At 42.5% G+C, this 17,622-nt stretch overlaps 2 protein-coding genes across 2 annotated transcripts; both read left to right on the top strand.

The window, feature by feature from the left end:
* Positions 1 to 206: 206 nt before the first annotated feature.
* LOC122120364 (eppin-like) lies at positions 207 to 15,284 on the top strand. The gene is made up of 4 exons (XM_042694601.1): positions 207 to 448; positions 3,581 to 3,712; positions 13,956 to 14,123; positions 15,093 to 15,284. The coding sequence occupies exons 1-4, from the start codon at positions 217 to 219 to the stop codon at positions 15,113 to 15,115; spliced, it is 555 nt and encodes a 184-aa protein (XP_042550535.1). The 5' UTR covers positions 207 to 216; the 3' UTR covers positions 15,116 to 15,284.
* Positions 11,995 to 13,488, top strand: Wfdc6 (WAP four-disulfide core domain 6). The gene is made up of 3 exons (XM_042694607.1): positions 11,995 to 12,216; positions 13,263 to 13,405; positions 13,450 to 13,488. The coding sequence occupies exons 1-3, from the start codon at positions 12,096 to 12,098 to the stop codon at positions 13,486 to 13,488; spliced, it is 303 nt and encodes a 100-aa protein (XP_042550541.1). The 5' UTR covers positions 11,995 to 12,095.
* Positions 15,285 to 17,622: the final 2,338 nt, after the last annotated feature.

The following is a 17,622-nucleotide window of genomic DNA, read 5'->3' as shown; positions in this document are numbered from 1 at the left end:
GTGTGTGTGTGTGTGTGTGTGTGTGTGTGTGAAAGACATTTCATATCTCCTCAGATTATCAAGATGAAGATCTGCAAGGGAACATGCTAGATAATGTGAGGCAGGCTTACTCACTTCCCCTGGTTGACCAGAGGGTCCAGACCAATGCAGTGCAGATCTCCAATAAGACACCCATCCCACCAGAGCTGTGGGCTGTAGATATCAGCAGTCCTATTTATGACCTCAAGAACTTGGTGTTCCCAGCATGAAAGGAGGTGGCTGGCTTTTGTCCAGTTCTCATATCCAAGGGAGCCAGATACTAGAGGAACAGGCAGTCAGACATTTTGGAATCACAAACCAGTTCGGACACTCTTTAGAATGGAATCATCTGGAATCCTGAGCATCTTTGTGCTACTCATCCTCTTTGCACAGGTTCAGGGGCCTGGTCTAAGTGATTGGCTCTTCCCCAGTAAGTATTGGGCCTCTACTCTTGCCTGGGAGGGAGGGAAGTTTGCTAGGAGGAAGAATTCAGGGACAATTTCTCAGATGTAGGTTGCATTCCTCCATATTAGCCTTGGCCATGGGTTAAGAGAGGAGGGAGATATTTAAGGAGGGAAGACCCCGTTTGTGGGAGATCTTTTCTGTGAATGCAGGAAACTAAGCCCGCGCAGTCTTCACTTTCATCTCCTTTAAAGTTGGGAATCATCCCTGGGGAGGTGGGAGGGGGGATAGACATGGAATGCAGCATTTATCAAAGAGTGTACGAGAATCTGAGAAGACTAAGGGGCTGTCCCTTTACCTCCCTCCACCAACCAACCAACCAACAAACAAAAACAACAACCCCCCCCCCAAAAAAAAAACCTCATTTTTGGAACACTGTCTCTATCTTCTGGTTCTTTTTAATGTATTCCTATAAAATATTCTTGCCTTTAGGTGAAATTTTTTGTTGTTTTTTTTGGGTCTGGTCATGGGGCCTGAACGCTGGGCCTGGGCGCTGTCCCTCAGTTCTTCAGCTCAAGGCTAGCACTCTACCACTTGAGCCATAGCCCCACTTCCGGCTTTTTTTTTTTCTGCTTATGTGGTGCTGAGGAATCGAACCCAGGGCCTCAAGCATACAAGGCAAGCGCTCTACCACTGAGCCACCTTCCCAGCCCTAGGTGAAATGTTTTTGACTTTGGAATCAAGGATAGAATCTAGAAGTCCCTTTAGATGTAAAGCATGTCTATATGATTACCATATAGACATGTTCCATGTCTATATGGTAATTATGATAACAGTTAGCTTTTCTGAACACTGAGGAAAAAAATAAGGATTTTTGAGTGAAGAACTCTGGAGTGGAACATGGCAGTGGAATCCTGGCAGCCACAAAACCTGAGGCAAATCATTTAAATTTCATGTGCTGTAGTTTCTTCATCTGTAAAGTAGAGATCTTACTAGGGTTTTCCTTTTAGAGCAGATGTAGAGATTAAAGGAGATGATGCACTTCAATGCTTAGAAGCCTGTGTAGCTAATGATAACTACTTGACAAATGTTAGGTAATACGATCATACTTTACATTCTATGTCTCATTTCTTCCTCACAACTCCATAAGAGCAAGGCAATTTTACAAATGAAAAAACCCAGTCTCAGACAGGATAAGTGGTAGAATTTTTTAAAAAGAAGAAGAAAAATGGGCTGGGAATGTGGCTTAGTGGTAGAGTGCTTGCCCAACATACATGAAGCCCTGGGTTCGATTCCTCAGTACCACATAAACAGAAAAAGCCAGAAGTGGGTCTGTGGTTCAAGTGGTAGAGTGTTAACCTTGAGCAAAAAGAAGAGCTCAGGGACGGTGCCCAGGCCCTGAGTTCAAGGTCCAGGATATACCCTGGGATGATAGAAATCACTGTATAATATTGGCCTCTCCCCTGCTGATTTTAGCAAGGTAGGAATGATCAGATCAGCTTGCATCAGTGGCTCTCAGTGAGGCAATTCTCCCTTCCCCTCCTGCTTGGAGCATTTGCAATGTCTGGAGTAGTGGGACACTGCTTCATGTCCCATAATGCTCAGGGAAGTCTTCATTCCAGCACAAATATCACCAGTGCTTGAGAAGTTCTGCCTCCGAATGGTGGGGGCAGGAGGGGTGGGACCAAGGGAGTTAGAGTGAGGGGTGACCAGCAGGTGTGTAGAGTGAACAGTGCTGGGAATGGCACAAGGAGGCCCTGAAAGAGAGGACTCCTAGGGATGAACAAAGTGAATATAATCTACCCAACTCCCCAGAGCTGGGCCTGGAGAAGGATGGGACTGTGTCCCCCATGGTTCATGTGTGTAAGACCTCTCTTCGGAGATGCTGATAAAAGACAAGTAGCTCTTTGAACCATTTTGGTAATTATTCTATAAGTCTAAAATTATCTCAAAATACAAGGTCAAAGAACAGTGTTTCCTCGAAGTCCCTTAAGTAGACTCTAGGAAACTTTGGTGTCTGGAAGGGGCACAAACATGAAATGTATTATGATATTGAAATTAGATATCATGATCTTTACAGAAATCCTTTTATCCTCTTACTGTACATTCTTCAAAGTACACTTATGCCTCAAAGTTAGTCAGTTAGTGGTCGGTGTCCCTTGTGTCTTGGAAGGTATTTATTTAGTATCTGGGGACAATTTATCACAAGTATACCTTCAGGTTGTTGATGTTTTGCTGCTTGTATTTATTAGTTTGCATTTTTGTTGTTATCTTTGTGTTATAGCATACATTCTTTTTACAACCATGCCCCAATAGCTTCAGAGATTTGTAGGGATATAAAATTTGAGACAGAAATGTTAATGAATTAGCTCAGAATTGCTAACACAAATGTAAACTGAGAAGAGTAATCCATTAAAAAGGAAAAAATTGCAAGAAGTGTGTACTATTGAAAAGCTGAGTTTAAATGACTTGTTGTATTAATATATTGTCCAACATGTAATTCTGTAAAGTATAGCAGCAAGAACAATGATGTTTTCTTTAACGAAATTTCCACAGAATGTTTCAGGACATATTTAGTAAGCTGAGGGTATGGATTAAAAAAATTATTACCACAGACTTTGTGTCCAGAAATCTTGACTAAATGCTAAAGAGATGTGTAAATTTGGAAAATAAATTAAATTCTAAATGTCTTAATTTGATCACCAATGAGGTGGGGGTAATGAAATACTTAAATCATAGCAGTAGTTGGGGCTGGGAAGGTGGCTCAGTGGTAGTGTGCTTACCTTGTATGCATGAGGCCCTGGGTCCTATTCTTCAGCACCACATAAGCAAAAAAGAAAAAAGCCGGAAGTGGCACTGTGGCTCAAGTGGTAGAGCACTAGCCTTGAGCTGAAGAGCTGAGGGACAGCGCCCAGGCCCAGAGTTCAGGCCTCACGACCGGACCCCCCCCCCAAAAAAAATCATAGCAGTAGTGAAGATTAAAATAAATAATACTTAGAATAAATATGAAAGCTTCAATAAGCATCTAACAAGAAGAGATATTGTTATTGCCACGGTATTATTGTGACATATTGGAAAAATTACCTGTAACAATGTGTATACATTTTTAAAAAAAACATGAAACTGAAAAAAAAGAAAAAAAAAATCTCTCTTTTCCTAGAGAAATGCCCCAGAGTCAGAGAGAACTGTGAATTCCAAGAAAGGGACATGTGTACTAAGGACAGGCAATGTCGGGACAACAAGAAGTGTTGCGTCTTCAGCTGTGGGAAAAAATGTTTGGATGTCCGACAAGGTAGTATTCAGTCCTGGAATAACCCCCTCCTCTACCCATGTCCTTCCTTTTTGGCCAACTGGAGTGGCGTTGTCCTTTAGTTCACAGAGGGCTGGTCTCTGGGCAAGATTTCTGGATTTGAAAGATCTGGGATTTAGATGCATTACTGTGGCTAATATGGTAGGTGACACTGGTTACGTTCTTATCCCATCTGATAATATCTAGGACTATTTCTAAAAAGAAAAAAATGACAGTAACAGGAATGGGATTGAATCAAATGGCTTATTGGCTATTTGTCACTCATGATTTTCTGAGTCACCAGGAAACCATTGTTGTCCTAACATACACCAACGTTGTTGCTGCAAGTGATACATGAAATCAATTTCCCCTAGCTTTGGCTCCTGGTTCATTGCCTCTCCACCTGTACAAATCCAACTTTTCTTTTTTTGGGGGGGGTGTGGTTAGTTGTGGGGCCTGAACTCTGGGCCTGGGCGCTGTCCCTCAGCTCTTCAGCTCAAGGCTAGCGCTCTACCACTTGAGCCTCAGCCCCACTTCAGGCTTTTTCTGCTTATGTGGTGCTGAGGACTTGAACCCAGGGCCTCATGCATGCAAGGCAAGCACTCTACCCCTGAGCCACCTTCCCAGCCCTGCAAATCCAACTTTTCATATTCATCGATTCTAGGAACTTTAGAATTTCTCCTCATTTATTCTATGGCCCATTCACCACTCAATAATGTGTTGTCAGGCCTCCTTATTTTTGATTATATCTTTTACTGTCAAGCCCTGGTTTTATTCCATTATCTGCTCTCATTCTGATGGGCTTCCTAGTCTATTGGGTATTCTAAAAGCCTCTTGTATAAGGATGGGCTTCTCTTTTTCAAGATTTGAGAAATTGGGGGTGGAGACGTGAATCAGTTGGTAGAACGCTAGCCAATGAGCAAAAGTGTCAGGAACTGAGTTTTATTCTTGGTTTCAGACCTAAAAAAAAAAAAAAAAAGACAAGATTTGAGACGTTTGCTTCCAAATATTTTCTATCTCTTCAGCAGTCACCTCCTCCCCTTCCTCTATGCCTATCATTCATGTATTTAATCTTTTTTTTTTTTTTAAATTTTATTTTATTTTATTTGAGAACATACTGTACAGAGGGATTACAATTACATGGGCAAGATAATGCATACATTTCTTACCAAGCATTGCAGCCTCCTCCTTTGTTTACCCTTCTCATGTATTTAATCTTTTAATAGAGGCCTAAAGTTCTTGAAAATTCCTTTCATGTTTCTCTGATCTTTCTGTATTTTCTTATTCTGTCTTCCATTTCATCTGCTTTGCTGGAGAGGGTTTTCACTGTATTCTTCATATTCAGGACTCCTGCTTCATCTTTTTTTGGAGCGGACTTCATTGTCTTTATTGATAGTAATTTTCATGTCTTGCATGGATTTCTTTATTTCATTTAGTTGTTTTGAAAATTGAAAAGTTGAACAGGTGCTGGTGGCTCATGTCTGTAATTCTAGCTACTCAGGAGGCTGAGATCTGAGGATCATGGTTCTAAGCCAGCCTGGGCAGGAAAGGCTATAAGACTCTTGTCTCCAATAAACTACTCAGAAAACCAGAAGTGGCTCTGTGGCTCAAGTGGTAGAGCGCTAGCCTTGAGCTGAAGAGCTGAGGGACAGTTCCCAAGCCCAGAGTTCAAGCCCCACTACTGACCAAAAAAAAAGAAAAAGAAAAAAGAAAATTGAAAAGTTGTCTCTTCAGAATCTTGTAGCTCCTTAGCTGTATTATCATTGATCTCAGTTAGCTATTCATTTACTTTTACTTAATAGCCATTGAGCTTTTGGAATTCTTTTTGAATTCACTCAAGTATTTTTTAGCATTGTCTTTTATTTCATTGAACTGTTTATAAATGTCCCCTTGCATTTTCTTGAGCGTTCTTATTCCTTTGAACTGAATTTGTGGGGTTTCCTCTACTTCATTGTTGTTTTAATCTTTTGTTGTGTGATGTCACTTTCTGTAAGGATTATATTTCCCTGATTTCTCACACTTCTTGTATTTCTATGCTGAGATTTACTCATCTCAAACCAAGATTTACAATTTTTGGTTAGAGATTTTATTTGACTGAAGTCTTTCTACTGGCTTCCTCTGTGTATTAGCTGGGTTGATATGTGATTTCTCACTGTGCCTCAGCCCTAACAAAGGCATCCAATTCAGTGCCCATCTAGATATTTACAGACTGTAAAATTCCCTTGATAACATAAGCTACACAACCAATTACACTGTATATTCAGGGGAGTTACATTTTTTATGGTATTCAAAGAGGCTAAAAGTATAAAAAACAATATGTGTAGGGGTTGTAACTAGGGTGTTAATAATAATTAGGGTGAAAGAAGAGATAAGGAAGAAAGAAGATGAAGAAAAGGGGAACCGCATGCATACAGAATATCCCTGTGTAGTTATATAATTCACTTGTGGAGAAGAGTGCAATCTGGAGACTTAGAATCTCAGTAACAAGACTGAAGATATAAGTAAATGATAAATGTACGTGTAAAGATCAGAAGCAAGGTAGGGAATGCAGGCTTGATGCAGGCAACTGTGATTGTATGGGACGTAGAATGGAGTTAGGGGGTACATCACAGAGGAGTTGAGAGAAGGAGAAGGGAGGAAGGAAGGAAGGAAGGAAGGAAGGAAGGAAGGAAGGAAGGAAGGAAGGAAGGAAGGAAGGAAGGAAAGAAGGAGGACAGAAAAAAGAAAGGAAGGAAGAACGAAGGAATGAAAAAAAGGAAGGAAGGAAGAAAGTAGGAAAGAAAGATATCATGTGGAACAATTCTATATTCAGGGATACAGATACACACTCTGTATGTATGTAACATATCCATGAAACTGGACTCACACAATGTGATAGAGGAAAGAATCTGCTTTCAGTTTTGGTCATGGTATTCATGTTTTCCAGGAAAAATAATAACATTTAAAAATATTTACTTTTACTAGGTAGTTGTACAAATGGGTTTCAACCCCAGAAGTCAGGTTAGGAGTACAATGCATCTTGCTCAGTGCACCCCCTCCATCTTTCCCCATCCCATCCCTACCCTCAAGTTACATAGCTCAATTTTTTACACAATGTGCATTGAATACAATGACTGCATCTGCTCACCCTTCCTTTCTCCCTTCCTGTGTCCTCACCCTCTTGTGGTCCCCACCAAAAAAGCATCTTTCAGCTTCCTAGTGCTTATTTTTATAAAATGATTTGTTAGTTGCAGTAACACTTTTTTTCCCCTTAGCTGAGTATTCTGAGTTCTTAACTTGGGTGAGGGTATCTTTCTACAGATGTGTGCCAACTTCCAAAGGACTCTGGCCCCTGCATGGCTTTATTTCATCGCTGGTGGTATAGTAATGAAAATAATACCTGCTACAGCTTCATCTATGGTGGTTGCCAGGGAAACAATAACAACTTCCAAACAAAAAACATCTGCCAGAATGCCTGCCAAAAAAAACGTGAGTCTCAGAGCCCTTGGCTCCTATTCTCTCACTATGGCCCTTTGGGTGTTGGCTGGCTTGTTCCAGAACAGAGCCAGCTCCAATCAGAAGCCCCAAAAATGTACCTTGCAGAAGACACACAGTGGTCTTCTGGGAATCAGGAATGGAAAGAGGGTGTGGAGAGGTAGGAATATGGGGAGAATTCGTAACGATAAAGGAGGTGGAATCTCAGAGACCCATCACAGAATAATCAGAATATCCAGCTTAGCACTGGACACATTGATCAACCAACCAAGTTGCCCACCAACTTCCTCATCTTTTCCTCATCTCTTTGTCAGCCATCCGATTTCATTACTTTCCCTTAAAAGGGTTAAACATCCACTTTAAACCTCTTTCTTTAAACTCTGTGTGTGTGTGTGTGTGTGTGTGTGTGTGTGTGTGTGTGTGAGCGCGCGAGCGTGCGTGCACATACAGGCCAGTCCTGGGACTTGAACTCAAGGCCTAGGGACTGTCCCTGAGCTCTTTTGCTCAAGGCTAACATTCTACCACTTGAACCATAGCCATGAGATAGGAGTCTCACAGACTTTCCTACCCAGGCTGGCTTTGAACTGTGACCCTCAGATCTCAACCTCCTGAGTAGCTAGGATTCCAGGACTTCCTTTTATCTTAAAAGGTGCATAAACATTTTTGGAAGTTGTGTAGCTTCAAGCTCCAAAGAGAAGCTGAGTTCAAGATGCGGTATCTTATACTTTCCCTGTCAACAGGTACCTGAATAGAGAAGCATTCACTGGAATAACCACCAGGGTTTGGCCCCCACTGTGGGCTCTGTCTATGCACTTGACTGATGCTCCAAGGTCTTAGCTCTTCCCAACAGAGGACTGAAGATCTGCCTCCATCCCCTCCATCTCTACCTCTTTCCATGCCTCATGCTTTCCATTGGGAAAACCTCACCCCTCCATCCCCAACTTCCAAGGCTTGCTGCTTAATCTCTGGGTAGAAACTAATTCTCAAAATAAAATGTTTGGTTTAATCCCGTGCCTTCTGTGTCTGAGTAATTCACATCCGTGGGGGATGTTATTCTTTGTAGAGAGTAAGTCTTCACTGAAGTTTCTGGTGACACCATTCAAGGGTTTGAGAGCCATGGGAACCTAGAGAGTGGAGAGTTCTCTTCAAAAAGTGGTGACCCTCTTAAAATGGAGACCCACAGGCATCACTTTAGTTTGGAAGCCACACAAATGAACTTTGGGCCTGGGTACAAGTAGCTTACTTGTAAGTTTTTCCAAGGAGCATAGATGTGGCGGGGGGGGGGGGGGGGGGGAGAGATTCAGGGAAAGGAGAGGAATTAACTATGAGTCAGGGACACCATATAAAACATGCCTCAAGTGTTGGGGAGGCTGAAGTATTGATCACTGAGTATTACTCCTCACCAGATGCCTGGGATATTAAATCTCTCGCTCTTCCAGATTGTTCCACACACAAGCTGAGCAAGCCCCTAGGAAGCCAGAGAAAACCCACTGTAGAGAAGCAGGTACGCTGCAAGTTGCTTATCCATAGTGAAAAGGATTCATTAATACACACTGCACTGAAAAACTGTGTGATTCTATTGATATAAAATATCTGACTAGATACATCTATACAGACAGAAAGTAGATTAATAGTTATGGATTAAGGGGGAAAAAAACCAGAGTGACTGCTCATGGGTAGGAGGCTTTAATTTGGAGTAAGAAAAATGTTTTTGAACTAATTGAAGTGAGGTGGCATACCATCATGAATAGATGAAAAAGAATCACTGAATGGTTCACCTACAAATGAACTTGTTTACTTTAATTAATTAATTAAGTTTTGCTTGTCCTGGGGCTTGAACTCTGAGCCTGAGCACTGTTCTTCAGCTTCTTGTTTTCAAGGCTAGCGCTCTACCACTTGAGCCACAGCACCACTTCTGGCTTTTTCTGAGTGGTTTATTGGAGATAAGATTCTCACAGATTTTCCTGCACAGGCTGGCTTTGAACTGCGATCCTCAGATCTCAGCCTCTTGAGTAGCTAGGATTATAGGTATAAGCCACCAGTGTCTGGCTTGTTTATTTTTATTTATGATTTATTTAAGTATTTGGGAGGATCACATGAAAATTCTACAGATGTATACAGTGAATTCTGAGCAAGTTCACCTTCTCTATTATACTCTCAATCTTCTCTTCCCCCCCAAGAAAAACAATATTCTGTGGTTTTGTTTATGCTGTCTTCATAATACCTATATGTAATATACTTTGAACATCTTTAGCCACCCCTAACCCTCCCCATTTCGCTTCCCCCTCCTGTTGATTCCACCACCCAACACTGCTCCTTTTACACTCAAGTCCCATTATTATTATTATTTTTAAAGATTTTATATCTAGGTCCTGTCAACACAGCAGCTACCAGTTTCATCCATTTTCCTGCAAATGGCATAGCTTCTTTCTTCTTTTCTTTCAGCAAGAACTTTACAGCAAGAACTTTGTTACTGCTGTAGGGATAACTTCATACTTTTGAATTATACTCCATGGTGTATATACACCACAAATTCTTTATACATTCATCTGTTACTGGGGTGATTCCACCATTTGGCTGTTGTGAACAATGATTCAATAAACAAAGGTGTATAAGCTGTGTGTTGGTGGCTCATGCCTATAATTCTAGCTACTCAGGAAGCAGAGGTCTGGGGATCAGAGTTCAAAGCCAGCTTGGGCAGGGAAGTCTATGAGATTCTTTTTTTTGGGGGGGGGGGTCTGGTTGTGGGGCCTGAACTCTAGGCCTGGGTGCTGTCCCTCAGCTCTTCAGCTCAAGGCTAGCACTCTACCACTTGAGCCACAGCGCTACTTCCGGCTTTTTCCTTTTTGCTTATGTGTGCTGAGGAATCGAACCCAGGGCCTCAGGCATGCAAGGCAAGCGCTCTACCACTGAGCCACCTTCCCAGCCCAGTCTTTGAGATTCTTATCTCCAATAAACTACTCAGAAAAAGCCAGAAGTGGTGCTGTGGCTCAAGTAGTAGAACACTATCCTTAAGCAAAAGAAACTCAGGGACAGAACCCAGGCCCTGAGTTCAAACCCCAGGAACAGCACAAAAAACAACAACAACAAAAGACCCAAACACATAGGAGTATTACTGTCTCTGTTGGTATTAATTTATATTCCTTTTTATATACCCAAGGAGTATAGCAGGCATGTCTACTTTTAGATTTTTGAAGAACCTCTGTGCTGATTTGCAATGTGATTATGCGAGTTTAAATTCTCTCCAAGTTCTCACTATGTATCCCAGGCTGGCTTTGAACTCTGTTTTTCCTGTCTCAACCACCTGAGTGCTAGATTACAGATATATGCCATCAAGAACTACAAAATTATTGCTTTAAGGTGATATAAGTTCTATCTCAACTTAAGAAAAATGGCTAAATAATAAAGAACTGTCTTGTGAAGTTGCTGGTGAAATCAAAGGTGAACTTAATGCGTTAGCAATAGCAGTTCCTACTACAGTCTAGCCCTCTCATTGCTCAGATTACAGTATATCCACAATCTACCCTCTACTATCGATATTTGTGGAAATATTCAGGAGCAATCAGTGGAGCATTCTTCAGCTCTGCTGCAGCAGCTAAAGCTGTTACTGATATTGCTACTCCTCTTCTGCACAGCTTATGTTAAATTGCACCTTGTGCAAGATCCTCTGCCCATTCTACTATTCTTTCCTGCTTTCAAAATAGTTTAACAGTGTCAGACGCTCTGAAGATTGAGTGCAGCCTGGAATCCATTTGTTCTCCTTCCCACCCTCGTCCCAACAATATCTTTACCCTGACAATAGGTAAAGAAAATGGATAGATGAAAGAAAATGGAGAGGAAGTAAAGAACAGAGAGAAAGAGGCACAGAAAAAAAGGAGGGAGGAATGGAAGGAGGGAGAGACAGACAGACAGACAGAGAGGGAGAGACAGAGAGACTTAGAAGGAATAGAAACCAGAAACAAGCATAAGATAAAAAACAAAAACAGGGGCTGGGAAGGTGGCTCAGTGGTAGAGCGCTTGCCTTGCATGTGTGAAGAGGCCCTGGGTTCGATTCCTCAGCACCACATAAGCAAAAAGAAAAAAACCAGAATTGGCGCTGTGGCTCAAGTGGTAGAGCGCTAGCCTGGAGAGCTGAGGGACAGCGCCCAGGCCCAGAGTTCAGGCCCCACGACCGGACCCCCAACAAAACAAAACACACACACACACACACACACACACACACACACACACACACACACACACAGAAGCCGGGCACCAGTTATTCACACCTGTAGTCTTAGCTACTCAGGAGGCTGAGAGCTGAAAATCATGGTTCAAAGACAGCCCAGCCATAAAAGTCCATGAAATTCTTATCTCCAATAAACAACTCAGAAAAAGCCAGAAGTGGTGCTGTGGCTCAAGTGGAAGAGTGCTAGCCTTGAGCTAGCTCAGAGACAGTGCCCAGGCCCTGAGTTCAAGTGCCGTGCCATGACTGACAAAAAAAAAAACCCAAAACAAAACAAAACAAAAAAATCATAAGGAGGTACAAAGAAGAAAAATAGTGAGAAACAGTCATGCTAGGAGAAGAGGGAAATAAAAAAGACGTGAACTAGGATACTCTTGTTTTCCAAACTGCCTCTGGGAAAAGGAAATCTCGAGTTGAGCAACCCTTCTGCTAAGCAATGTCCTGGTCAAGGGTCGACATGAGAAGCAGACAGCCTCAGCAGCTGAGGCCCAAGAGCAGCCGATCAAGAGCCCCTTCCCCAGGACCGGCACTGTGGATACCAGCTGGTTTCACCAATCGCCTTGGGGACTTGGTGTTCTCCGTGGAGGGAGAGTGGCTGGCTTGTGTCCAACCTCCTCTCCCTGCGTATCAGGCCAGGGTAGCCACAGCATAGAGGCAGGAGCTTCTGAACTATTACTCCTAGTTTTGATGCTATCAGTTAGGCCACTACTTCCTCAAATGGAACTCTTGGGACTTCTACCATTCATGGTACCATCCATCCTCTTGAGAGGTGTCAGAGACCCTGGGCTGGTTGAGGGATTCTTCTTAAGTAAGTACTGGGGACACAGGCCTGTCCAGGGAGAGGGACCTTGATGGGGAGGAGAGAATAAATGAAGAGTAGTTTCCACAGTTCAGCCTGGAACCCTGGGGCAGGAGAGAAGAGAGCTTTGGAAGCTGTATGTCAGTCCCTTTCCTCCTGGTAAGATGCTCCTGGTAAATGCAAGGAGCTAGATCTATGCCAACGGAGTCCTTATTGGCATTCCAAGGAGTTCTTCCAGGAGATGCTTGGATCTAGAGCCATGGAATCGATTCTGAGAGCTGACTAGTCAAAAAGGAGTCCCCTTAAGGGTGGATCTTTCCCTAGCACTACCCATATTGGTTCCTGTGTTCCCCACAGCCACTGAGGGCCCATGCCATCGTAGTAAAGAACTTTCCAGAAGTCCCTTGGAATGCTGAAATATGGAGACTGTACAATTGGCAACTAGAATATACTGGGCACTTTAAAAAGTCATGGTTAAGCCAGATGCCAGTGGCTCACCCTGTGATTCTGTTTACTCAGGAGACTGAGAGCTGAGAATCATGGTTCAAAGCCAGCTCAGGCAGGAAAGTCTCTGAGGCTCTTCAATTAACCACCAAAAAAATCCAGAAGTGGAGCTGTGGCTCAAGAGGTAGAGCTCTAGCCATGAGCATAAAAGCTCAGGGACAGTGCCCAGGACCAGAGTCCAGGACTGGCAACAAACCAATCAAGAGAGTACCTACCATACCAAAAATTTAACTGAACTCTAAAACCCAGACCTGATGTCAGAAAAGAAGATCTCAAACACCAAAGGGTACAAAACCTCCTGCCCAACACAGCAAGGACAACTTACCTGACCAGTCCTAGAAGATCACATCCTTTCCCCAGGAATTTGGCAGGCGATGGGGTGCAGGGCGGGTGTTAAGAGTTAGATGCTAAGTTGTTATGGGGCTGAGAGTGTTCCTAGTATGAGAACCCCTGAACTCTCTGAGGGCTAAAACACCTTCTGGGGTCTGGGTCTTGGAAGCAAGAGCAATGGTTTCTTCCAGGCCTCAGGGAGCACATTTCTCCTCCCTCAGGGTCATGTCCTCATATCAGAGTAAAGTGTGAAATCCAAGAACTGAACCAATGTCGGAAGAGCACCCAGTGCCCGGACAGAATGAAGTGTTGCTGGTTCAGCTGTGGAAAGAAATGTATAGACATCTCAGAAGGTGCCTCCCAGGTCCCCGGAGCCAGGGGATGCCCTCTTCCCTGCCCCTTCTGCAGTCCTACCCCTCCTCCTGGATCACGGAGATGTGGCTGTAGCTCCTTTTGCCTGTTTGCCTCCGTCACACTAGCAGTGTGGGTTTTCTTTTTCTTTCTGGATCTTGGCATTCCTTCCCATAGACTGGTGTGGAAGCTGGACCACAGAGTTGCCTGGCCCTTTCTTCAGTGATTGTCTGCAATTAAAGTCCAGTAGCCACTTAAATTCTACCTGATGCGAGCATCATTCCCACGCATATATAGCTGTTAGAGTCAGAATGTGTGCTGTAAATATAAAATAGACCAAATGTAAAATAATATACTATATAAGACAAGATATATTAAATATAATCATATTATAGATCACATCATATAATAATCGCATGCCAGTACAATAATCATTTATAATATAATAATCATATCACATTTATTGTATATGACCAAAAGAGCAGAAGACAGAGCAAGCGGGTAGGGTGAATGTCCTCCAGGGAGACAGACATCCAAATGGTTCTGCTCTGTGATCTTCCTAGATGTATGCAGTATGCCAAAGAAAATTGGCCCTTGCTTGGCCTACCTTCCGCGCTGGTGGTATAATAAAGAAACTGAGCTCTGCACCAAGTTCATCTATGGCGGTTGCCAAGGGAACCTTAACAATTTCCAGTCCCAAGCTGTCTGCTCTGTCACCTGCAAAAGAAAACGTAAGTTCCATGAGGTCTCAGACACCCATGTTCACCAGGCCTACATTGAGAGATCTAAGAATTGGTTTATTTCAAGACCTTGGTTGCTCTGGGGCTGACAGAAGTAGCACAAATTACGAGATAAGGTTGTTCCTTGCCAGGCGCCGGTGGCTCACGCCTGTGATACTAGCTACTCAGGAGGCTGAGATCTGAGGATCATGGTTCGAAGCCAGCCGGGGCAGAAAAGTCCATGAGACTCTTATCTCCAATAAACCACAAGAAAACCGGAAGTGCCTCTGTGGCTCAAGCGGTAGAGCGCTTGCCTTGAGCTGAAGAGCGTAAGGACAGCGCCCAATCCCAGAGTTCAAGCCCCACGACCGACCAAAAAAACAAAAAAAGAATGTACCTTGTGGGGTTGGAGGCATGGCTCAGTTGGTAGAGCACTGGCCAATGAGCAAAGTCATCAGGCAGATAGGTACTGAGTTTGAGTCCGTGTCTTGGATCTAAAAAAGAAAAAAGAAAAAGGAAAGAATGTACCTTGTGCTGGTGTCAGTAGGAGGGCCTCTGGGGAAAGAGAGGACAGGAAAGGACATAGAGGAAGGAAAATTGGCAAGTGTCAGTGCAGAGAGAAGACAGTGGAGTTTCCCAGATCAAACCAGTAGGGGGCCCTGCACTGACACCGTTCACCTGCCTTCTTGACAGGCTTTTTTTTACTTCTCACCCAGACTTTGAAAGGTCACTTAAAGCCAGGGAAGCCACATACTTAACTGGCCAAATCAAGACAATTACGAGAGTTAAAAGGGTGTGACTGTTTATTAAGCTGGAGCAACAGGTATCAACTGGGACTATACTGGACAAAATAGAATGTGCAATGTCCTTGTGAGGTTTTCACTTCCTCCCAAAGATGTCAAAATGCTTTCAGCTCTCTTCTGCATTAACTTGTGAATTTGGTTCCTTAAGTGTTTCAACCCTTATTTTGCTCTCTTACAGATGCGACTTCCTGGATAGGGTAAAGCAGAGATGGAACAAACCATAGGATTGGCTCATACTCCAGAACTCTCTCCATGTGTGCTCAACTGAGGCTTCCTATTGGCTTTCACTGGCCAGACTTCAGCCAATTAAAACTTCGGTATTTAAAAAAAATATACGCAGAATTTTCTTCCTTTCCTCCAATTAAGCTTCTCTTCAATCATGTTTGCACTTCACCCTTTGACCCCCTTAATCAGGATCCCCATTTATTTCTATAAAACTTTCTGTAAGACTCAAATGAAGTGCTCTGTGAGGTCTGCTATCTGAATAATTTCCATCTACAACATGCAGAAAGACACATATATTCACATCTCCCTATATGCTGGTTATAGAGAACAAGAAGTGTTTAGGCTTCTCCATACTGACAAAAGAAAGAGAGAAGAATGTGAACATTCTAACGCTTGAGAACTATGGTGATACTGCGCCCTGGCAGCATTGTCAAAAGATGTTAAAAATGCAGCCAGAACAGATCAGACTTTGCATGAGCTAAACCTTCAAAAAATTATAGGCTTCTTGAAAACCTCAGTGCGAATGAAATGCCAAACAGAAATTTACAACCAACTGCAAACTTTTTTTCTTTAGCATTTCTTTATTTAACATTTATTATTATTATTATCTTTAGTTATACAAAGAAGTTCCCCTTCTACAAAACACCAACTGCAAACTTTTAAAAGTAGACAAATACCACAAAATCCACAGAAATTATTATTAATTAGTGTGTTGCATTCATTATATCAATTCTGTAAGGATTGTGTGTGTGTGTATGTGTATGAGAGAGGGAGAGAGACAGAGAAAAAGAAAGAGAGGGAGACAGACAGAGACAGAGAGAGGGAGAAACAGAGAGAAAACTGGGGCTTGAACTCAGAGCCTGGTGCTCTTAGCTGGCTTTTTCACTAAAGAATGGCTCTACTTCTGGCTTTTTGTTGGTTAATTGGAGATAAAATTCTCATAGCACTGGGAAGGGGGCTCAGTGGTAAAGCGCTTGCCTTGCGTGCTTGAGGCCCTGGGTTCGATTCCTCAGCACCCATAAGCAAAAAAAAACAATCCAGAAGTGGTGCTGTGGCTCAAGTGGTAGAGCGCTAGCCTTGAGCTGAAGAGTTGAGGGGTAGCGCCCAGCCTCAGAATTCAGGCCCACGACCGGACCCAAAATAAAATTCTCATAGCTTTTCTGCCTGAACTGGCTTCAAACCTCAAGCCTCAGATATCATCTTCCTGAGTAGCTAGGGTTACAGGTGTGAACCACCAGCTCCTGACTTAATTTTTATGCAAAGAATAGAAGGATAGTTTAGTTTTTCATGTAACCTTACTCATTAAACCCTGAGTAAAATTTGATTTTGTTTATAGTTAGGGTGCGTAAAAGATATACCCACAAGCAAAGCCATCCTTGATGTTTGAAGTTCTGTTTATAGGTCTGTGCCCTCGAACCACAAGAATGATAAAAAAAAATCTTTTATATAATTCTGTCTAAAAGAAAATATTCCTCATGCGTGTAAAACAGCAAATATTGAGTTATTAATGATATTCTTATGCCCTGGCAAGAAATGAGATCCTATCTGAAACATAACCAGCAAAAGTCTGGGCTGGAGGCATGGTTCACTGGTAAGGGAGGTTGCCTAGAAAGCATGAGTTAAAAATCTTAGTTTCGACATAACGACTTGTACATCTCATTGTTGCAATGGGTCCATCTGTATCCCTATTTAAACCACTTGTTTTCTTCCCTTCCCCTCCACAAATTATATCAATATCAACTACAGTGAAAGCAGGGGTTATATCATGGGGAGGTGGGTGGGGGGTAGGGGGTTGGGGGGGGGGGGAGATGGGAAGAGATGGGAAGGGGAAACAAAGGAGGAGGCAACAATGCTTGATAAGAAATGTACTCATTACCCTGCCCCTGTAATTGTAACCCCTCTGTACGGTATTTTCACAATAAAAAAATAATAATAATAAAGAGAGAAAAAAAGAACCTTTGGGATCTTTGAAGACAAAAAAATCTCAATTCCACTGAAAGAAAATATAACATAGACAAACAATGTAATACCTTTTAAGAGAGGGAAATCATGTGATTTGCTACCTTAGGGATGAATCCAAAGAACGTTATGTTAAATAAAATAAGCAGAACACAGAAAGAAAAATGTACATGCTCATATGACATATGGTAGAATAATCAAACTTAGAGAAGCAGAACCAAGTGGTGATTTCTAGGAAGATGCTGTTCAAAGCATATGAAGGTCTAGTTTGAGTTATGCCAGATGAATGGGCTCTGGATACTAAAATTCTGAATGATTACACGTTAAACTGTGCCAAATGCCTTAGGAACAACTTGATTGATGTGTGGCACAGGTATATGTAAAGCTGCTTTGAACAATCACTACGTCTTTTAGCACCAATGAAACTTAGAAAGGTGAAACATATCTTGTTTGGGGAGTGGGTACTAGTGGGTAGGCAAAGGATGAATGGGGAAGATGAAGAGGTAAATATGGTCAAATTACTT

Source organism: Dipodomys spectabilis, unplaced genomic scaffold (assembly GCF_019054845.1).
Source record: "Dipodomys spectabilis isolate Male_0828 unplaced genomic scaffold, ASM1905484v1 ptg000175l, whole genome shotgun sequence".
Lineage (NCBI taxonomy): Eukaryota > Metazoa > Chordata > Mammalia > Rodentia > Heteromyidae > Dipodomys > Dipodomys spectabilis.
The sequence above is the reverse complement of the archived record's forward strand: the minus strand, read 5'-3'. Positions and strand labels throughout refer to the sequence as shown.

What these genes read in the sequence shown, in the direction of transcription:
- LOC122120364 (XM_042694601.1), top strand. Translation starts at nt 217, where the DNA reads ATGACCTCAAGAACTTGGTGTTCCCAGCATGAAAGGAGGTGGCTGGCT. An exon ending in ATGTTTGGATGTCCGACAAG is followed by an intron (nt 3,713 to 13,955) that starts GTAGTATTCAGT and finishes TGATCTTCCTAG; the next exon opens with ATGTATGCAGTATGCCAAAG. An exon ending in TGTCACCTGCAAAAGAAAAC is followed by an intron (nt 14,124 to 15,092) that starts GTAAGTTCCATG and finishes GCTCTCTTACAG; the next exon opens with ATGCGACTTCCTGGATAGGG.
- Wfdc6 (XM_042694607.1), top strand. Translation starts at nt 12,096, where the DNA reads ATGCTATCAGTTAGGCCACTACTTCCTCAAATGGAACTCTTGGGACTT. An exon ending in GGTTGAGGGATTCTTCTTAA is followed by an intron (nt 12,217 to 13,262) that starts GTAAGTACTGGG and finishes CTCCTCCCTCAG; the next exon opens with GGTCATGTCCTCATATCAGA. An exon ending in TCTCAGAAGGTGCCTCCCAG is followed by an intron (nt 13,406 to 13,449) that starts GTCCCCGGAGCC and finishes CCCCTTCTGCAG; the next exon opens with TCCTACCCCTCCTCCTGGAT.